The 21123-nt window shown below is 38.6% G+C and overlaps 1 protein-coding gene across 10 annotated transcripts; it reads left to right on the forward strand.

The window, feature by feature from the left end:
- The first annotated feature begins 2627 nt into the window (after positions 1–2627).
- LOC142396639 (muscleblind-like protein 2a) lies at positions 2628–20825 on the forward strand. Of its 10 annotated transcripts, none has more exons than XM_075479593.1 (10): positions 2629–2915; positions 5852–6527; positions 11385–11549; positions 11640–11864; positions 11975–12229; positions 13385–13438; positions 13762–13918; positions 15500–15535; positions 16236–16288; positions 17748–17853. In XM_075479593.1, exons 2-10 carry the CDS (start codon positions 6354–6356, stop codon positions 17760–17762), a joined length of 1134 nt encoding a protein of 377 aa, XP_075335708.1. In that variant the 5' UTR covers positions 2629–2915; positions 5852–6353; the 3' UTR covers positions 17763–17853. The 10 variants fall into 10 exon arrangements, with proteins under 10 accessions (XP_075335705.1, XP_075335708.1, XP_075335703.1 ...); XM_075479589.1 differs by having other exon boundaries at positions 2630–2915; positions 16194–16288; XM_075479590.1 differs by lacking the exon at positions 16236–16288 and having other exon boundaries at positions 2628–2915; positions 11661–11864; positions 17748–20825.
- The last annotated feature ends 298 nt before the right edge of the window (positions 20826–21123 follow it).

The raw sequence follows: 21123 nt of genomic DNA on the forward strand, positions 1-21123 counted from the left end.
GTTAAAATAAGATCATTGAACACTCTTGAAAGGGCAGATTCTGTATTATGTCGAGGTCTAAAACCAGATTGGAATTTTTCAAGAATGTCATTTTTCTCCAGAAATGATAGCAGCTGGGTTGCCATTACTTTCTCCAACACCTTTGACAGAAAGGGAAGTTTAGAGATGGGCCGAAAGTTAGCGAGGATAGATGGGTCAAGGCTAGGTTTTTTGATTAGTGAACGTCATGTCATTCTAAGTTGACAATGGAAATGCATTTAGTTTACTCTGCAAGCGCTGATGTTGGCTTCCCCCATCATTCTCCTCAAATTCTCTGTAGATTATATTAGAGGTTTATGTTAAATGTTTTCAGACTTAAAACTTACTGTAAATTCCGGACTATAGAGTGCACCTGAATATAAGCCGCACCGGGTGCGGCTTATATTGCGGCGCACCCTCTCATTTTAAAAAGTAAATCCATTTGTACTTGTATAGGCCGCACCGGATTATAAACCGCGGGTGGCCACATAGTAATATGAGATATTTACACAGAAAGATGTTACACGTGAGGGTTTTTAAACTTTTAATTAAATGCTGTTGTTTTCCATGTTGAGAGTGAGTACAAATGACCGATTTACAATAATTTAGTAGTGTAAGTGTGTTTGATTTATTGTACAATTTCATTGGACCACTGTGAACTATTCCTTAATTGTATTGGTCTAATGTTACGGTGCAAAATGTTTTTGGCGGCATGAAAACAAAAGAAAAAAAGCATATATTAGCCGCACCGTATTATAAGCCGCGGTGCTCAAAGCCTGGGAAAAAGTAGCGGATTAGTCCAGAATTTACGGTATACATTTTTTTATAAACATGAAGCAGCAGAATAATGTGGTACTCAAGTGATTCTTATTACTTTTAGAAAAAAATCCTTCCAGACTGAAAATTTAATAAGCATTTGATTTACATTTATTTTATTTGCAACAAATGAGCAGTTTGGTTGATAGTTAACTTTACGATTATTGTTTAAAGTCATTATAACAAGTACAACAGACTAGATAATTAGACATTAATTTGCAATTTTCTAAATATCATTAACCCTCCCTCAAAAACCTTCTCAGTGAAAGTTTTAATATCCATGCCCCAAGTTCAGTAGTGGAAGCTGTAGAATCCACTGTTTAGCTTCAGTGGAATAAATGGCACTCTTAAAAGTCCAACACTTCACCCATAATAATGCTAGATATATGACAACAACAAAAAAACAAACAGTGTTAAGGTCAAATGAATGAAAGCACAGGCTGCTGCATCCTCTCTGTTTTTTTTTAGTTTTTTTTTTTTATATATCTGATTCACTTTGACACTGACATTTCCCTCAAAGAGAGCAATATGGTGACCTTTCCTTGTGGCACTCAGTGCCACATCTCCAGTTTGAGATCTGTCAGTGTGACAGATCAGATAAAGCTCCTCTTCGGGCCTCAAGAGGACTGGAGAAATAGAAAAGGCAGAATAAAATAGTCATGACTGTTTCAGGCTGTGACAAGTGATGGAAAGAGTAAAATGTTACCATCACTCTGACTGACTTTCTTTATGTGAAAAAAAATAATGTCTATGCACGAGTTTGATGAGCTTCTGTAAAAAAAACAGAAAGCTCACTGAATGTTTATTTAGAACATCATCACTAATATAGCAACCTTTCTTTATTTAAAACAACTTTCAGAAGATAACTAAGTTTTTTTCTGCAAGACAGAGGATCTACCAAAACTATGACTGTATGTGACATTTCTAGCACTATTACAAGCACATATGGAACTATAACCGACTGATTACTTTCTATGTCCTGATGTGTTCAAACAAACGATTTATCATAATTTTTCTTTTAATCGACTTGTGCTCTCTATGAATGTTTTACAAAATGCATGACAAGATGAAAACAATGTCTAGTACAAACCAAAATGTCTACACGTAAGAAACAGTAGTAAAAAGTCATTTTTATAAATGTTTATAACAGAATTATGCTGTTAAACTTTAATGTAAATAATGGCCCTCCTTTGTCTTCTTCCATTTCCTGCGTGTTTGATATGATGTGGGTTAGCATCCATCTTACTTGACCTTGAGCATACCTTCTATTATGTATACTATTGTTAGTATATTTGGGTATGGTTCTGATTGCACAACAAAGTTTTCAAGTTCACCTCTAACATAATAAACAATTATGATTCTTTCGTATATTATTAGATGGATGCACATCTCTTAAGGTCACACATATTGTATATTTGTAAATCAAATGGCATAACTCTCTTTTAAAAATATCTTTTGTCAAATCTACATTTATAATCTTCGTTAACAACGTATTTATATTTTTAGGTGAAAGCTTGTTAACATAAACCAATCTACAAAACTCACATGGTTCTATTACTGTTCCCTTGGTAACAAGCAAACCCTTGCCCTTTTAGCCTACTGGCATTCGTGTGGATCGTACCACTTTGCCGTTAAAAAGGGGGGTGTTAGCGTATAGAGGTTATAGAATGACTTCGTTTTGCTCATAACAGATCGCTTGAAAATAAATATAACGCTTATAATAGTTTCATACGTGGCAGTTTTTGTTTTGTTGGTTTTTAGGGTCATAAATGATTTTTTCACATCTTATTTTGGCATCTGAGTGCACCCTGCGAAACCTCGTCATCACATTAAACTGACGGTCGTACAGTAAGCTGTCAAAAGCTTGTTGCTTAAATCTGTGTAACGCTACGAAGTAAGGAAGAAATTAGGTCGGATAAGCTTTAATTCTATAAAGAGGACAAAAAATGTCTTGTTGTTAAACAGGCATTGCGGGAACACTTGACATCTTGTTTTCGTTAGTTCAGCTGGGTGTCGTCCGTCTGTCCTAGCTGCTGCGTGATACCGTTTCCTGAGGAAAGCTGTTGGTTCCTGATGATGAGGTAAGCAGAGCCTCTGCTCAGCTACATGGTGGCTAGCGTAAGCGGATACATATTAGAGTTAATGTACTCGTTAATGTTAACCTATGTAAGTCCCGTCTTTAGCTTGGTAGCTACGTTATTAGCTAGCTAGCTTATGTTGAGAATACAAATCAGTTATGTAAATCTGTGCTTTTCTCAAGTGTCAGTCTGTGCTAATAAAACCGTGTGACGCAAGATAATGCCAGGTAGATGAGTCATTATGGTAGCAAACAATTCCAAATATACATGAGCAACTTTGGGAGATTTGCAATAACACATGACGTCTTTAGCTCAGTTTATAACATAAATACAGCTGTGGTGTATGTGTACACCATCTCATCTGTGTCTGGTAAGACATCTTCGTTTCTTCACAATCAATTGATATCCATCTACTATAAAGAAAAAGGGTCTTTATAAGTCACGGTTATTTGAAGTACAGTTAACTCTACAATAAGATATTGTCACGAACCCAGACACATTCTGAAATTATTACATAAGATGATTTTATGTATAATGGTGCCTCAGATCAGATTACAAAAGATTCTGAGCATTTGTAACTTTATTATACAGTGGTCCTTAGGTACAAAATGCAGAATATTGGACAAAATACAGCATATGCTATGTTTCTTTGTTGATGGGTTTTGCACATCAGGGCAACTGTAATATTGGTATAGCAGATAAGTAACATAATATGAGACTTTAAGGAACTTAAATGGTGATTTAACAATACCTGGTATGCCTCTCATGCCAAATGTAAAAATAAAAAATAAACCTGAATATGTAAATGCACTGATATAATGCTCTTTTAAACACACTGAGACTTTTGGAGCTATTACTCGCCTAAATGTATTTTAAAACCAGTGTGACACATAAAAACATTGTGGACTCATTTTGGGACACATTGTGTTTACGTTCTTGAGGCATTGAGTAAGTGTTGAATTCCATCTTCTCTCAGTAATTAAACTAAAATAATAGACATAGGGGTCAACAGGAAGTTTTCCAACAGTGCAAGCGCTTCTGATTTCCTATTGGCTGGTTTCTGATGGGGAGGGTCTTTCCAGAGGCGAGCACTCAGACAGGAAGGGGGTGGCTGGGAATGTTTTACTCAGAGACAGGCAGACAGTCTGTTTTTACTGTTGTGAAGAGAACATTTTTCGTCTCAGAATCCACTAGACAGAAAGAGGGGTAAGAGCTCTCCGTTGCCATAATCTTAACAAGGGATCAGTTTCAAATGAATACCTCGCGACTAAATGATAAGCTGCAGACAGAAGTTTAGTGCTGCATGAAGTGAGAGAGGCAGGTTTTCTCGTTCCTTTTCCTGACTTGCGCCTAAAGGAATTTGCTGCAGTATGCTGTGGTATTGCAGAGGAGAAAGGGGAAGAACAACAGCAGTGTTTATGTTGAGTCCTTGCTTTTGAGCTCTGCGCTCACAGAACATGTTAAACTTTTTCACCCTTCAGCGAATCTGTGTCGCTCATGAATGAACCACCTTTGCTCTCTGCTCAGCAGCTTCTCGTGTAGCTGTAGGTTTAGCGTACAGGTTTGACTCTCCCGTTTTTGTTCAACTTCCAACATGGTGTGTGTGTGTGTGTGGTGTCGACCCTTGTGCTCTGTACACACTCTTGTGGGTTTTGAGTTAGCACATCTGACCAGCTGTTTATGGATTCTTGTAAACAGAATCCAGAGAAGCAATGTATTTGAAAATGTTTTAGAGGAAGGAAGTAAATAACAACAAAGTGAATTTAAGACTAATATAAAATATTATTTAAAAAAAAAACTTTGTAACTAATGTACCATAACCCACATCTTGCAATTCTATGGACTGGAACTTAGCAAAGTTGATGTATTGTTATTGAATAATTGATTCCCATGACAGCACTCAGCTACACATTCCAGCTAGCAAAACAGCTGTGGCTCTGTGCACCTCACGGACATCCTAATGTTAACTGTGTGTGCTTACTTTACAACTTAGTTTAAAAGGTGTCACTTTAGATAGTTTAAATATTTGTTTTCAGGTGAACTGACTTTCCAGTTTCTTTGATAAGATGCAGTTTACCAGAGTGAATGATTCATGCTTTGTGGAGCGATACGGTTTAAAACTGCATTGTTGTTGAGTTTTATGAGTGTCATTATTCCTGTTTGTGAAATAGAGAAACAGGCCGTAAGGGATTTACAGATCTTCACAGTTTTTCTCCTTAAAGATTCTGTTTTGAAGGGTTTGTTTGAGCAGAACTTTGTCTGTATTCAATGCAGGGGGGGGGGTCTAACCATTTCACTTTTATATCTACATTACTGTATTGTCTAGGTGGCACAATGTTGCAACAGTTAACACTCATGCTATACAGCAAGAGGATTTTGGGGCACACCTTCCCTTCCCATACTCTAGAGTTCTCGTGCACACACAGTTGTGTGTTTGTGTGTGTGTTTGCGTGTGTGTGTGTTAGCTCAGTGATTGATCGGCGTCCTTTGTGTATCCTGTCTCTCACTTCATGTCAGCTAGGATAAGCTCCCTTCCGTTCTCCCTGTAAATGTTGAATGTGCGTAGCGCTAACGGTAATTTATTTCAGGGACTAATCAGTCATTTATTTCCTACATTTGTTATTTATATGGTCAACTTAATGTCAGACAATATTTAGAAATGCCGGCGATTGTTTTTCGGAGTTGTTATGCCTCACGAGTTGTGTAAACCTCAAGTGATTGGAGTGTATAATGATATAAAGGTGACTACAGCTATTTGAAATGGTGAAACTACAGTGTCAACACCTTCTACTTGCAAAAACAACTTGACTAATTACAAAAGATCATATATGGCTATTTAAAGAAAGTTTAAAGTAGCTCTGAAAATACGCAGCGCCGTAATTATAGGTACGTTTATTTGGATGATGTTTTTGTTCCATTATCGTTTTCTTTTCTTTCAGGTCCCCAACAGAAGTGCCTTTGACAAGACAATTCCAGTCTGAAGTTGGTCCCTGATCATAGTTTGCCTTTGCTCTCTTTAATGTCCCTCTCAATCAACACAGGATACCTCAGCTGCAAGACCTTTAGCGCCAGTTTGCACACATCCAGCACCTAGAAGACTTTTACCTGAGCCATAATATAAAAGGAAGAGAAGTCGGAGAATAAAGACCTGAGAATGTTTCACTAAAGTCTGTGTTCCCTAACTCATTTGATCTCTATGGACACTTTCGCTTCAGGAATACACTAACTTAAACCTGCAGAAAAACATGCTTGCCGGTATTTATCTCTGATGGATGATCTCTCACTGATCAACTAGCCATCTGATTTCTCAGCCCTAGCTGATGGAGGAGTCGTGTTGCTCTCAGAGATAACCGTTTGATTAATCTCGAGCTTTTGCTGTATAAGGCTTTATACTTTAAGTTTGACCTTAAGCATTTACTGTGTGCATAAAAACCTTTGGACATGGCATTGAATATGTCCTCAGTAAGAGACACAAAATGGCTGACTTTGGAAGTTTGTCGGCAGTTTCAGAGAGGAAACTGTTCGCGCAGTGATGAAGAATGCAAGTTTGCACATCCGCCCAAGAGCTGCCAGATTGAGAATGGCCGAGTTATCGCCTGCTTTGACTCACTGAAGGTAAGACATTTTATCGATCCCTTATAAATATTTATTTACAATGTATTTTATTTTCTCTTGTAAGATAGAATATATTCATTTTTACAAAAACCCTTGAAATGAAGGATCTAATTTAGCATGTTATGTGTTCCTGGGTAAAAGCTTTCTTCACTGCATTATGTAGTCCAGAAGGTTGATTTAAACAAGCCGTTGGTCTGAACGGGTTGATGAACGGAAAGAAAGCAAATTTGCAACAACTAGATTGGCAAAAGATGTATTGTTTCATTGAGATTTGGAAGGTTAAATGTACTTGTGTAAATGTTGGCTCTGTCCTGTAAAATGGGAGCTGCCCTATCCCATCAAATAAAGTCAGATCTGCAGATTTGTCAAACTAACTTGCTGTAACAGCACTTAAATGTGTATGTCTTGCTGTTTGTTTGCAACAGCATGTCTGATATTTACACCGCAAGGCTCAAACACTAATACACTCTAATAGAATTTCCCCTGAAAATGTTGATGATGGGGAAATAACCCTGGCTGGTCCATAACCTCCCTAATAAGGAATTCACATCGTCCCTTTGCTGCATTAAGATGCCCAAGAATCCAGACACACGCCAAACCACAGAGCAAAAAGTCTCAAAGCTATTGTACATGTGTCTTCTGGGCTTGTGAAAGCATAACTAATACAACACTTTCCCATCAAAACAGAGCAAAATAACAGTTAAATGTTGTTCTAATCACTTAACTGATGTAGACCATTACAAAAAAATAATAATAATCTAGCCCTCAATTGAGTTATTGCTAGTTTATCCTCTTGCTTTCTCAGTTGCCCTGTATGGGGTTATGACTGCTTTAATCCACTCTAACACCTTCACTATCACACCCCAGCACAGCTTTACCCCAGGATTATATCCACGTTGAGTCATCCCTTCATTCATCCCCTTATCTCCTCACGCTGCATTAATGCACAGATACAGTGCACACAGTGGTCAGTAGGCTAAAAGGATTAATGCTAAGTAGTCACCTTACTCCATTATCTAAAAACAGCACGTTCATGGGAATATGATAGATTTCATAGAGCTGCATGGCATTGTAGTTCCTCGTTTCTTTGTTAAATCAAATCTTCCACTGTGGTTATTGGGTATTGATTGCTACAGGCTCCTTGGAAGAAGTTAGTTTTATTTAATGCAGGATGTGGAGATGAACTTTATTCAGTCGGGTTGAGAGATGTTTATTGACTTAGTGTGAAACTGTGTCAAGGTGGACACTGACGTTGGTGTGCGGGTTGTCTTGTGAGCTAATCTACCTCTCTGTTGTTATTGAATAACATTTAACATTATTTACAGCAGAATTGCATCTAGCGGAAATGAAAAACAGTGCATCATATTTTGACTATTGACACTAGCTCTTTTCCCTCCATATGACATGAAACGTGAAGAAATTACAGAGCATGCATTTGGGTAGACCCTTGGTTTGGAATGATCAAAACATACAAACTGTACAGATTTTCATTGCCGTTACATCGCTTCTCAAGTTCACTCATCCTCCTCTGCTTGGCCTCGACCTCTAAGCCCCGCCCCAATATTTTTGTAATTACATTTTTTGATCCCATACAGTCTCCTGGAGTGTCAGAGGATATAAGAGCCCAGTGGACAAATGATACATTTCAGGGTAATGTGTTTGCAAGAGTTTGAAAAAGACTGTACCAATCACATATTTTTTTTAGACTTTATACTGTATATATTGCCATAGTCTTCAATCTTCCGACTATATATATTCTTCACATATCAGTTGTGCCTTATAGGCATCAAAAAGACATTCTTGTCAACCTACAGTTGTTACTTTCTTAATTTACACAGGGGGGTCAGCCCCATATTGCTGTGTCCTTACCCACATTAAGCTGGCGAAATGATTTACTGATGTTAATATATACAAAAATGTTTAAACATTGTAATAAGTCATTACTGCGAGTTATGCTGTGTAAATCTGCTGTTTGGCCCATTACCGCTGATGAGAAAGCACTGCTTGCTGGTACAGATAACTTATAGCCTTAGAGTGCTCAACGATATCACTCGGGGGATCAATAAAGTAACTTTATCTGTATAAAAAAGAGAGCTTGAATGTTATTGGTGTCCCCAGAGGAAGAGCTTCATTATGTTTGTATTTATTGCAATGAGCTGCAAACCAGAGGCCCAGGCTTTGATAACATGCAGCATACTTCTTATTAAATAACTGCAAGGATTTATTCCGGATCTACCTCTTGGACCCAATCGGACCCAAATTGATATTTTTGCCCTTTTCTGTCAGACTAAGTTGCGCTCTGAAATGTACCCCAAGAAGCGGGTAGCGGAGTTAGAGGTGGAGTGATTGCTCATTCACCTCCTCACTCCCCACCCGGGAAACAGCCAGCTCGGATGAGTATTCTTTCAGCCGGAGTCGGGAGACAGTTGCTGTGCTAAAGCCAAGTGATGACATGACCAAAGCGCGTCTCATACGGGTTGATAAGACCTCAGGAAATTCTGCTAACTTTGTTAGAAAAAAGCATAACATTCTGCCTTTGATGCAAAATAAACTCAATTATTCCAGTTCAGTATTTACAACTTTCACCAGACTAACATGCTTAGCAACCGGGCATTAACCCCTCACAGGCTGTAGCTCCATATGGCTGGTTAATGTGAGCAAAACACTAACAGCATCTGGCTAGATTACACGTGAGTGCACATTGACTTTACTAAAGTTATTTCTTAACTCGAAATGGCCCTAAAAGTCCCCCCCCCCCCCCCCCCCCCCAAAAAAAAAGCTAAAACAGTGTGTTTTTGGCCACGTGAGACGAGCAGATGCACCAATGTTTATGAGAAAAATTGTGTGTTTTTTCATAATTAAATAATGTCCATCTGCTGTCAAAATGAACTTGTAACATCATAATATGGGCTCTTAAAAAGGCTAATACATGGGTAGTGTAGAGTTTTTTTATGGGAACTAAGAGAAGGAACGTCACGCTTTTAAGGAAATGTGGCTAAAAGCTATGTCTCAGCTTAGAATTACAGTCTGCTGGTTACTGACGTCTGTACTTGCATTATGCCTTCTTCTAGGGCGTGACCTCTTTGTCATCATCACCCATAACTTGTTAAAACAGTTATCCAAAGAGAGTATTTCCCCATGAATTCCCTCCTATCTATCTGTCTTGGCTTGTAAACTGTTGGTTTTGCCGTGCAATCTCTCAGATTCGGGCTGGTAAACAAAGAGACGACCAAAAACAAGTTCCCTGGCACAAATTAGTCCGATCACATTTAACTTTGTTACACAGGGGTATGTGCCCAGTCTCTGGTATTTTAAATTGGATCTCATGACTTCCGCCAAAGCAGCTGAGAGTCCCGTTGATGCACAAAACAAGCCCTTTTATGTTAAGATCTCGTCACTTGATCAAACGATCAGAATTTAACTGCAGCATTGCTGGGCTTTTTTTTTTTTCTCCTTTGAAGGAAACAGGGACTCTTATTCAAACCTAAAATGACGAAAACATATTTAGAATAGCTGTAGGTTATAAATTTTGAAAAACCCGACTGAATTTGTAAGGAATGTTCTAAGCTCAAAATATTCAAGATTCAAGATTCAAAGGTTTATTGTCATATGTTCAGTTAGAAACGTGTTTCCCTGAACAATGAAATTCTTTTCTTTGTTGCCCGCACTGGATGTCCAAATGTATAATAATAAAAGATAAGATAAAGATAAAAAAATATATATATAATATAAAAACGCTTTTATCGGAATAGAAGCATACTCTGGCCGCTCTTTGTGATTTCTCAGAGGCTCATACCAAAGAGCCGTGTGTTATCAGTGGCTCCTTGTTCGACCAACTTACCCTGAGGATCTGTTCTGCAGCATGTAGGCACCATGTGCACCTCCTGGAAAGCAGGAGGCCGCATGTAGATGGTGGTTCTGGGAGTTGAACTGCATTTGTGTCGTGTTAGTGCTTGAGGTTTAGATACGAGTGGATCTGGAAAGGGTGTCCTAATGTGCATGTGTGTGCAGTCTGCTGTGCTAATGGTGTTGAAGCATGCATCCATTTGAGTGTTTAACTAACTTTAACTAAATTGGAGGATTTGACCTATAAGAGAAGACAATTGATGCTTAAGTAATCGAAGTGGCTTTGGTTAGTTAATATTAAACTCTTACAGCAAGTAGTTAATATCCAGTTTGAAAGCTCAGGGGCGTCTTATGGAACAAGTCAGCTTTTTCTAAAGCGCACTCATCATGCAGGATCTACAGTATGATTATAAAGGGTAGTGAACAAAGGAGAGCTTTGCAGACTAATACCTGACTGCCTCTCCTCGTATATTGACAACAGAATACTCTTTAGAACACTACTTCGAGTCAAAATTGATGTTCAGTGTCAATGCAGTGAAATGTGTGCCTTTTATGGCGTAACGGTAGAAGTTCAGTCGTGCAGGTCTGACAGTTGAAAAGATTAGATGGGAAGGATATTTACATAAAAGACCGAGACTGTGTCGTTGGTACAGTTTGTCCCTGAGCCGAAACGGTGAGAGTCGAAACAGAGGGACGAAAGAATGTGATCGTGATCTTTTGTCTCTGAAAAAAATCTATTTGTCTATTTTTTGGCAAGATTACATAAAAACTACCTTTCCCAAAATTCCTTAAAACTTAGTGTAGAGTTGGGGCAGGAGCAGCGAAAGACCCCATAACATTTTTGTGCGCATAACACAGGATGACCTCGGTAAATGGACAATTTAAAGCAACTTATAGGCTGCAGCAGCTGATGCTTGTCTTCGAGAGCCATTTATTGCTCTTTCATTAAAGCTCCTTTGGACAATGAATAAGGATTGTGATTGTGATTTTTTTAACTCTCTCTGAATGCAGGGCAGATGCTCAAGAGAAAACTGCAAGTATCTCCATCCACCTTCGCACTTAAAAACCCAGTTAGAGATAAACGGGCGCAACAATCTCATCCATCAGAAGACAGCAGCAGCTGTGCTTGCGCAGCAGATGCAGCTTATGATCCCAGGACCCAGTCTGCAGCCTGTGGTAAGGACCTCATAATTATGCAGGAGGAACTTATTTTTTTTTGGGATGATGCTAGGCTCAAGTGTAATATTATGTTCTCTCCCCTCATAGCCAACATTTCCTGTCACACAGGGACTTGGGACGAATACTAATCTTGGTTACGGTTCATACATCACACCCTTGAGCCATGGAATGAGCCTCATTCCCTCAGACATCCTCTCCAACACCCAGGTTCTTCTCCCCGGCAGCCCAGGTGTCACAGTTCAGTGCTCCTCGTCCTCCTCTTCTTGCTCTTCTTCTCCGTCACAGAAGTTGCAGCGCACAGACAAATTAGAGGTAGTCATACGCCATTATGTTTTGATTTGAAATTGAAACAAATTCATCGATACTTATGTGGTCTGACATAATCTGGTTACATGCTAAACGCTGAACTGATTCTCTTTCAGGTGTGTCGTGAGTTTCAGAGGGGAAACTGTGCAAGAGGCGAGACAGATTGCCGCTTCGCTCACCCCAGTGACAGCCCAATGATTGATGCCACAGATAACACCGTGACTGTTTGCATGGACTACATCAAGAGCCGCTGCTCCAGGGAGAAGTGCAAGTATTTTCACCCGCCTGCACACTTGCAGGCCAAAATCAAATCCAGTCAACAACAAGCCAATCAGACGGGCGCGGCAGCCCAGGCCACAGCTGCAGCCATGGTAAGACAGACCGGGATCCTTGTGGTGACTCAAGAGTGTTTTGTGTCCTTGTGTTTGCCATGACCTTGCTGAATGTGGAGCACTGCATATTTCAATTCAGCCATTTGTAAGGGATAGCGATTTGGTTGAATGTTTTAAGAAAATGATTTTTTTTTAAGAGGTTCGGCTTTTTAAAGAGTCTAACCAAGCAGAAAATCTCGGCGACAACAATTTATGGTGTTTCACAGCTGCTGCTCCCCAAACAACAGGTTGCTCTATACAACTATCACTACAAATGGAAACCAGCAAGCCTCCAGTTCCACAATATTTCCCTTTACCAACTGATTGTGCATATTCACATGCTTACATCTGTTTACATAGATTAGTAAACATTATGAACATGGATATACGTACATGTTCACATTTACTTACATATTTAGTAGCAAATCCATACAGCAGTCAACTGATTTTGTGCGATACTGTATTTCAAGCTCACAAAGGTGATTATATTTTTATGTACAGCACAAGTTGGGGAGGTAGCCATCATTCCACCTAAAGCTTTGCTGTGAATGTGGTTAATGGAGCTCCACATTGTGTGCTTTATGACATCAGTTGCATGGTGTATCTGTTGATTTGTGGTACTGCTTTTGGCTGGCTCTCATAAAACCAAGCCATCTTTCATTTAACAGTAAAGCTTTTCAGTGCTTGCTGTGTATTCCATTGATATCCCTTCCTCAAAGCCATAAAATCTGTGTACGTTGTTAATGTTAACTATATAATCTGTGCACTGATTGTGCTGTGTTTGCATTTTATTAACAACTCTGATCTCATCTCCCACAATGTTATCAGGTAATCAGCATACGGTTTTAGGGAATACATTGTTGTACATCACTGTAAATTTGCGATTTTTGCCAAATCTGTTTGTGAAATTTGACTAACTTACTGTTGAATCTTTTAGTTAATGTGCCGTTTAATCAGTTGTTTTGGTTACTGTGCACGTATATTGTGTTTTATGTAGTATACTACATTCAGACTATTTTGTTTTTGTTTTCCCCTTCTCACCTATCCACAACGCTGTCCTCCATGATGCACCTCTGCTTGCTGTTACCTGTATGTTAATGCGCTTGAATCCCATTGGCCCACTGCCATCATGTGCTCGCTGCCTGCTATTAAAAGACTCAGTCGACTGCCAAAGCAATGAAGCGACCCCTCGAGGCAACTTTAGACCTGGTACTTTCACCTTTCGCTTTGCATGTAGCTATTAATTTTACTGATAACTTTTCATTTTTTGTCATTGTGGTTTAATGCCTCTTTAAGTCTCATATAGTTCTCGTGTGTACAAACAATCATCGTCAGTATGTTTAAACTGTCCAATTTGTTCTGTATTTTGGTTACATTATTATTGCAGTCATATTTGTATATTACAACTGTGATATTTCAATCATATTTTAAGATAAATACTAACAATTACAGTATTGTTAAGAGTGTGCACAAAGCTGAACAGATGGGGCAGAAATTCAGGAGCTTTAATATTTCCTGTCGTCGCTTTCCAGGCCTTTCAACACGGTGTCCTACAACCTCTACCAAAGAGACCGGCTTTTGAGAAGTGCAGCTGGGCCAACTCACTCCTCACGCCCAGTTTATTGCACTACCAACAGGCTTTGGCCAACACACAACTACAGCAGTCAGCTGCTGCATTTTACCCCGCAGGTGAGCTCCCAAGCCAAGACATTAATGAAATCTCACTTTTTTTTTTCTATTTCATGCGCATGCCACTATTTAATTCCGTGTTTCAGTGATGCTCACAAATGCCATAGACACTTTCTATCGTTGCTTAACAGAAGACATTTGCAGCAGCCAATGACACAGCACATGTTGTGTGTTGAGCTGCTCTCGATTTTGGCCCTAAAGAGTTTGTTTGACTCCCAGTACAGACACTTCTACTTTTCGCCTCAGGATAACCACTGGCAATGGCTGCATTCTAATTACGTCACTAAGAGCAGATGATTTAACTTGTCGTATAAAGATGACACAGGTGTTACAAATACCACAAATTGTTGCTGGGTTTCTATCAAATTGTAAATCAAATGTAAAGCAAACTTTTTCAATGTTACTCTGTTGAAAATACGCACAGGCTTGTTTGTGCGTGGCAGTCATAAACAGAGGAATAGTCACTAACCAGAAATAAAGCTTGGACGCTTGGTCCTATATGAGAGAAAAAAGGAATGACGTCTTCTCTGTTTGGAATGCTGCAGGGATTATTTTATGTCTGCAAATATTGGCCATGTCTGTTGTGTCTTGAGGCAGAAACAGCTGATCACTGCTACCCATTGACTCACTATCTAATACAGGCATTTTATTCGATGAAAGGAAAGTGGAAAATAACAAGCTGTTTCATGCTAACAGCTAGTTTACTAAATGGCAAATGACACCTGTGGTTTACTGAGTACGACAAGTGAATATGGCAGCTCTAAATGGCTCTCTTGTTTCTTAAAGAGCCCATATAACAGTATGCTCAAGTCAAAGTTTGTGAAGTAATTTTGGAGGACTTTTAGAATACAGTCGAGCCCATTGCTGTAAGTACATTTCTGCAGGTCTCTTTTATCATTGTCTGTCTTAAATGCTCTTTCTCAGTTACTTTCTCTACATGGCCCTCCTCTGATTAGCCCTCTCTGCTCTGATTGGTCGCATGTTTCAGTAAAATTGTTTACATACCATTAACTCACATTAAACGAGTGTCAGCATATCCCTCTTAAGTGTGGTTGCCCGCTAACGGTGTAGCTGCACACATATAAAACATGATTGGATTCTGCACAGTGTTTTCATGCAATAGTTTTGCCTTTTTGTAAATTGCTTGTTTCTGTGAGCATTTATTCTTCAATTGATTGTTATTCAGGAGTGCTAACAAAAGAGCCAGCTTAGTTTAGGTTAGATGTCACTAAAACAGTGTAGCATAACCAGCCATTGTTTGTTGAAACAAAATTGCTCTTAATTTCTGATTGTCCGTCAGCTTGTTTACTTAACATCCGGACTGTGTATATATTAGCAAAGCTAATGCTCTACATTGCTTCACGCATTGTAGCACAAATGATTTTCCCGTTGTTTTTGGACCAGTGCTATCATAAAGAACAGTAATCCATCTTGCAGCCAACAACAGGACATTTGGGTGATCTTTGCTTGTGGCTGAGTCCTGTTTGTGTGTGTTTACTAAACTCAAGGTCTGTTTCTGTTTTAACCAGATTGATGTGTCAGTCACGCTAAAATACCTACTCTCTCTCCATAATCACGCAGGTTCTGTCTTGTGCATGACACCCGCTAACAGCGTTGGTAGGTCTCTTTCTTATGGTTTTCAAATGTTCCATTTTCAATAGATAACACATGTTTGAATAAAACTATGTTTGAGCACCAGAAAACACCAGTTTTGATCAGCTACATTGAATCATGTTAAGATGTTTGACTTTATTCTGTGAATATCTTTGGCTCTGTGGCACCTTTTGTGCACGTCTCTAATCATGAAGCCTTGTGTATACAATTTTCTTCTAACATTTCTAGTCGTTACCATAGAAATCTCTTCACTTTGGTGCCTCCTGTTTGTAGATTTGCCATGTACCATTAGGAAAGATTAGGAAATTTGATCAGCATCCCTTTGGATTTATGTTTTCGAATGTTTTACATTATTAAAACTCTGTAAATGTCATAAAGAAAACACTGATCTTGTCTGGTGGCATGGTTGCACATGTCATGTCATGGGATGTCAAATTCTGGACAGATTTCCTAATTTTATTTCTAATGAGCCTTCTTTTTATGTTCTCCCCTGCTGTCTTGCTTTGCTGTGTGATCACATGCCATCTGCTGGTCTAACCCAATGATGGCTTGCTGCTACTGGCATTTTGTATTTGCCTGGCAAGAGAGAGAAACATTGCTATGGTTACCATAATGCTCCACCTCCCTTTTCATTGCTTTCATGGTTCCCCTCCTGAAAAAGTCCCCATGATGTACAGTGCTACGCCTGCTACTGTCTCTGCAGCAACTACTCCTGCCACAAGTGTCCCCTACGCAGCAACAGCACCAGCCAATCAGGTTTGCTCCTTTTTAAAGCTTTCTGTCATAAATCCTTGAGCTCTTGATAAGTGCTTCATCTTTAAATCAGCGGAGTCGGTCCGTTAGCTTAGAGGTGCTCTGCTTGCATTGCCGTCATAAAGCTTCATGTACATGTAGACCTTCAGCAGGACTGCTAAGCTGAATCTCATCTTTCACCTGTTACAAACAGTGTGTCTCGTTTAGTCTTTGGTGCATGTTTTATGCTTGTTCAATGTCAGTCTCTTCTTCCAACTAAATGTTTGCTTGACACAGACTAAATGTTAGCATCATACATGTTATATAAAAGCAGTAAATATCCTGTTTGTGTGCAGGTGTTTGTGTCCGTGTGAGTTGCAGTTTTACTAGGATAATATATATTTCTTTTAAATCATCTTATTTTATTTTTTTTTATCAACTACTCCAACTAGAGTGTTTGATGTTGTGATGAGTATGAGATGAGGATAGTATTAGTCTCGTAACAGTAGTTTAATCGTACTTTATTTCTTTCCTTTCTTTACACAAAAGTCATATTCACATGTGCTAAATTTGATTTGATTTAACTGGTGAATCCATCTGTGAGACAAAAAAAAAATAATATATATATATATATATATATATATATAATGTATATTACATGCAAGAAAAAATAAATAAAAAAATAAGAGAGAACTTTGTATTCTGACATTAGGGTGCAGCTAAAAGTTAAGGGAAAGCTTTTCTTCTTTGCTTTTCAGCGACACCAAATGTTAAGGTCAGACGGATGTCAGGAGTTTAAGATTTATTGAATGTAATGTTGTTATTTTTTCAAGGATTGTTAGGGCGTGTTTGCGCTTGACAGGTTTAGTTCACTTTAAACAAACTCTGGTGCGATGACTCTGTTTTTGCAGATCACCCGAAGAGATGTGAATGGTCTCATCTGAACCAAAACTGCTTGAAAGATGGGTTTCTGTCTGATTCCAATGGACTCTGCTGTGGTTCAATTGAAATGTAAAAAGCAGCATGGACCTACATATGCACAGTTCTTGATTATTGATTCAAAAGCAACCTTGTGCTTCTAAAATATAGAAGCTGTGTTGCTCATCACGGCTCAGTGCAGGCGTTGGACTACCTGCTATCTTGCAGCCTGTATCTATTTGCTGTGGCAACACAGGAAGTCCATGAAAGTTCTGACTGACATCTCTGCTGCTAAGAAACTAGCATTATAAAATAGAGACTTATTTAAATTAACATTTTTTTCTTGACTTAATTGTGCAACAACAGCGTGAGCTTATCCATAAGTCTTTTGTCAGCATCTGTTGGTTCAATTAAAAAAGAACTTGTGCTGTGGTTCAGGCCAGAAATCCAAACTACAAGCGTGAACACACCCTAAATCACCAGGTTTTGTTGTCTCGTACAATAAACGCTTTTGAACGCTTGTTGTTTGAAAGTACTCAGTGACTCTGTTTTGCTTCTTGAACAGATCATCCTCAAGTAACCGTCAGAAACAGACGTCAGTGCCATGTTGCTGCTGGTAAAGGCCCTCAACAGCCTCTCTGTAAATATTCTATTAATGTCACACACAATATACAGCAAGCTGCATGCTCTTAACATCACTAATGAAAAGCCTGTAGACATTCACTTGATATATGATGATGAATTACGTTCAGTGGCTCAGTTATGACGATTGCGTTGTATTAGGGCGTCACAGAGGATTGTTGTGTGTACACAGCCTTTGCACCTGCATTTAACACATGCCCTCCATGATGTGCATAATACTTTTCACCCAAACCAGTTCTGATGAAGTCAAGGATGAAGCCATTGAGTCTGTTATTCATAAACTGTGCAAGCGCCTCTACAGTAAGAGGTCGTTTTGAACAACTGTATCTGACGGACTGACAGCGCAGACAGAGCGGCAAAAACCTCATTATTGACACCGTTAGACAACCCTTGGAAATATTGCTCAGTAACTATTTTAGAGTTGGTAACTATTTAAAGTGGAAAGCATAGCCGATCTAATCTAATCAACTTACAGTGTATTGACAGTAAATTTTAATGTCAGATGTAAAGGAGTCCTATTTTAGAGATTGTTACAGTTTGATCGTCATTAACTTGACCGACCCCCCCCCCCCCCCCCCCCCCCTTCTTGAATGTGCTGTTTAAGCTACGAGCATTTTGTTTGTTAATGATTGTCTTATGTAGTGCCAGTTTGAATTATTTTAAAGGAAGCAGTGAAAAGCACTTATTTAAACTTTACACTTCATATTGTCAGATGTAATTTGATGGCAGGTTTATAGATCCATCCCTTTAAAATGCTCTTAGAGATGCTCGTCTCTTTCGTAGTCCTGGTCATTCTCAGAGAACTGGATCAGTGCTCCACCTCCTGGTGTGCCTTTGCATTGCATATACAGGTAGTTTGCCGAGAGATGATGCTGTATAATCCATCCGATGCAGATACATTTCTCTAAATTACCCCTTGTTTATTATTTGAAAAAAAAAAAGAAAAGAAGAAGCTATTGAAACGATTGTTCGCGACGGTGGTAGACTTGCTGATGAATCTATAAACTGTTTTTGGCTCGTTCAACTTGACATAACAAATAAGATAGAACATAGTAAGCCATGTTTATAGGTAGAATCGCTCCAGGCGTGAAAGTTAGCTCACTAAAAGGATGTGGAATTACTACTGCTTATGTCCAGACTAGAGTTGTTGTGATCCTGTAAGGGTTGAGTATTATGTGAACTTAATGTCACAGTCTGTCGTCAAAACTGTATTATATGAATGTTACAAGTGCCTAAAGAATTGTACATGCAAAGACATCTAAGCATATTTAAACGGCTTCGTGTGAGAATCACTTATTTAAATCTCCTACTTTAGTCACAAGCATCAGAGATGAAATGTACATGTTTTGCGATGCCATGTCAGTGCATTAGTATTTTGTGCGCACCTGCTCAGATTTAGTCTTGGTATTTCATTTTTCACCAGTGCTCAGACTTGTATGTTTGTACTGTGTATAAGAACCAGTATCCAGACCTGAGTCGTTTTCTGTCACTTTGGAAACGATAAAGTCATTTACCACAAGGTGAAATACTTTGTGTGGTATGTTAGGATCTAAGGAGGTAACATTTTGGTGGCCACATTATGCAAACAGTCGTTTTTGTTTTGAATTTACAGCCGACATAACGAGCAGTGCATCCGTTTAAGAGTCTTTTTTTTTTCTTTTCTTCTAAATGTATGTTTTAAACACGTTTCCCTTAGGTTTCAGTTCCGTATTTTGCAAACAGCGTGTACAAATATCAACCATTTTCTTCAATGTTATCTTTTGGTAATTTTGGCTTTGTTCACTGTTTTCATTCTGTATTTTCCTTGTGATTTGCTTTACACTTATTAATAGGATATTAATATGAGTTCACTTGCATATTTGACTAGTTTAGAAACACTTTTGAAATGTATTTTCTTTCATTTTATGATGAATGTAATTTATTGAACTGACTTTAGCTCCGTCGGGTTCTTTAAAGGACCTCGATCTGTTGCATTAGCCTCTGAAAAGCCGTTTCCAGGAATTGAATGTTGGGGAGAGGAGAAGCTGAGGGCATTTCATCCTTGTCAGCTGTAAGGGACAAGGAACATTTGCATGAGCAAGGCCATGGAATTGCTCATGAAGAAGTGCAGTGTACGGCCACGTTGTCTGAGACAGTACTGCGACGACAGTTTGTCTTTGAATGAGTCTGATAAGCTGCTGCAGCAATCGGAAGTTTCAGTGATTAAAAAAAAAAAAAAAAACTGCATTTTTGTGGGTCATGAAATGTTCACCATACAGTGCACCATTTGACATTATTGTACTTATTAAGCCGCAGCGTCAGTTTCAAAATCCGGTTATGGTTAGCCACTGATTCAGCTGCTGTTTTAAACTTAATGTACTTTTCGGTCTGTAGTTGCTTAAAAGTTCAGATTTTCATGAGATGTATGACTTTGATTATTACTTATTTTCCCTTAAATTTAAGGCATATATTTCAATGTTTGTGTGGAACCTTTTTAGCTTGATTTGTGATCCTCCCGTTGAAAGGATGTAGACGGTAAGAATGTTGGTCGGAATCACGGATGGCAACATTTCTCTTCAGCACTTTCTCAACAGTCAGATGATTGAGAAGACATGGTTTTATTTTTTTGTTGTGAACTCTGCCTTATCTCTGATCTATCCTTAAGTTTGTATTTGATCAGCGGTTGTGACTTTTACATTGTTTCCTCAACTTTTTTTCTTAAATGCTGAATTAGTCCATGGTTGCAGACTGTAATACAAACCCAAACCCCACACTGAAAGGCTTTATGTTAGAATTGGCTAGCTTGCTATTGTGTATGGGTAAATTAAAGACAAGTAAAGAGGTATCTGATGAAGCTGCCATGCAGATGCCACAAAGTTCCATCCTGGCATGAATTTCCCAATTTTTAAAAAAATAATATTTGTGCATAATTAAACATGTGAACAGTTTTGTTCCTGTCAATTCTAGATTATGTAATATCTGATATATTGCAAATAAATTAATAAATGTCTTGTTAATGCAATGCTGTGAGTTTTGTTTTATTTTAAGTAATAAAATCTATTATTGCTGACTTTTTGTGCACAAAATAGACTCCATTCTAAGTTTATTAGTTATTATATTGTGTTATACTGACAGTAATGATTCATTATTATTTTAAATCATGCATGTCCTTGTTTCATGAGGGTTCGTGGGTTTTATTATAACGAATAAACAGAAAAAAATAAACACAAGGATTTTTTTTACGTGTGCCAGGCGGGTGTAATGTGTTCGTAATGCTGCTTGTATTGTGAGAGATCAATAAGGAATTTTCGATCCGTCGC

This window comes from Odontesthes bonariensis, chromosome 12 (assembly GCF_027942865.1).
Source record: "Odontesthes bonariensis isolate fOdoBon6 chromosome 12, fOdoBon6.hap1, whole genome shotgun sequence".
Classification (NCBI taxonomy): domain Eukaryota; kingdom Metazoa; phylum Chordata; class Actinopteri; order Atheriniformes; family Atherinopsidae; genus Odontesthes; species Odontesthes bonariensis.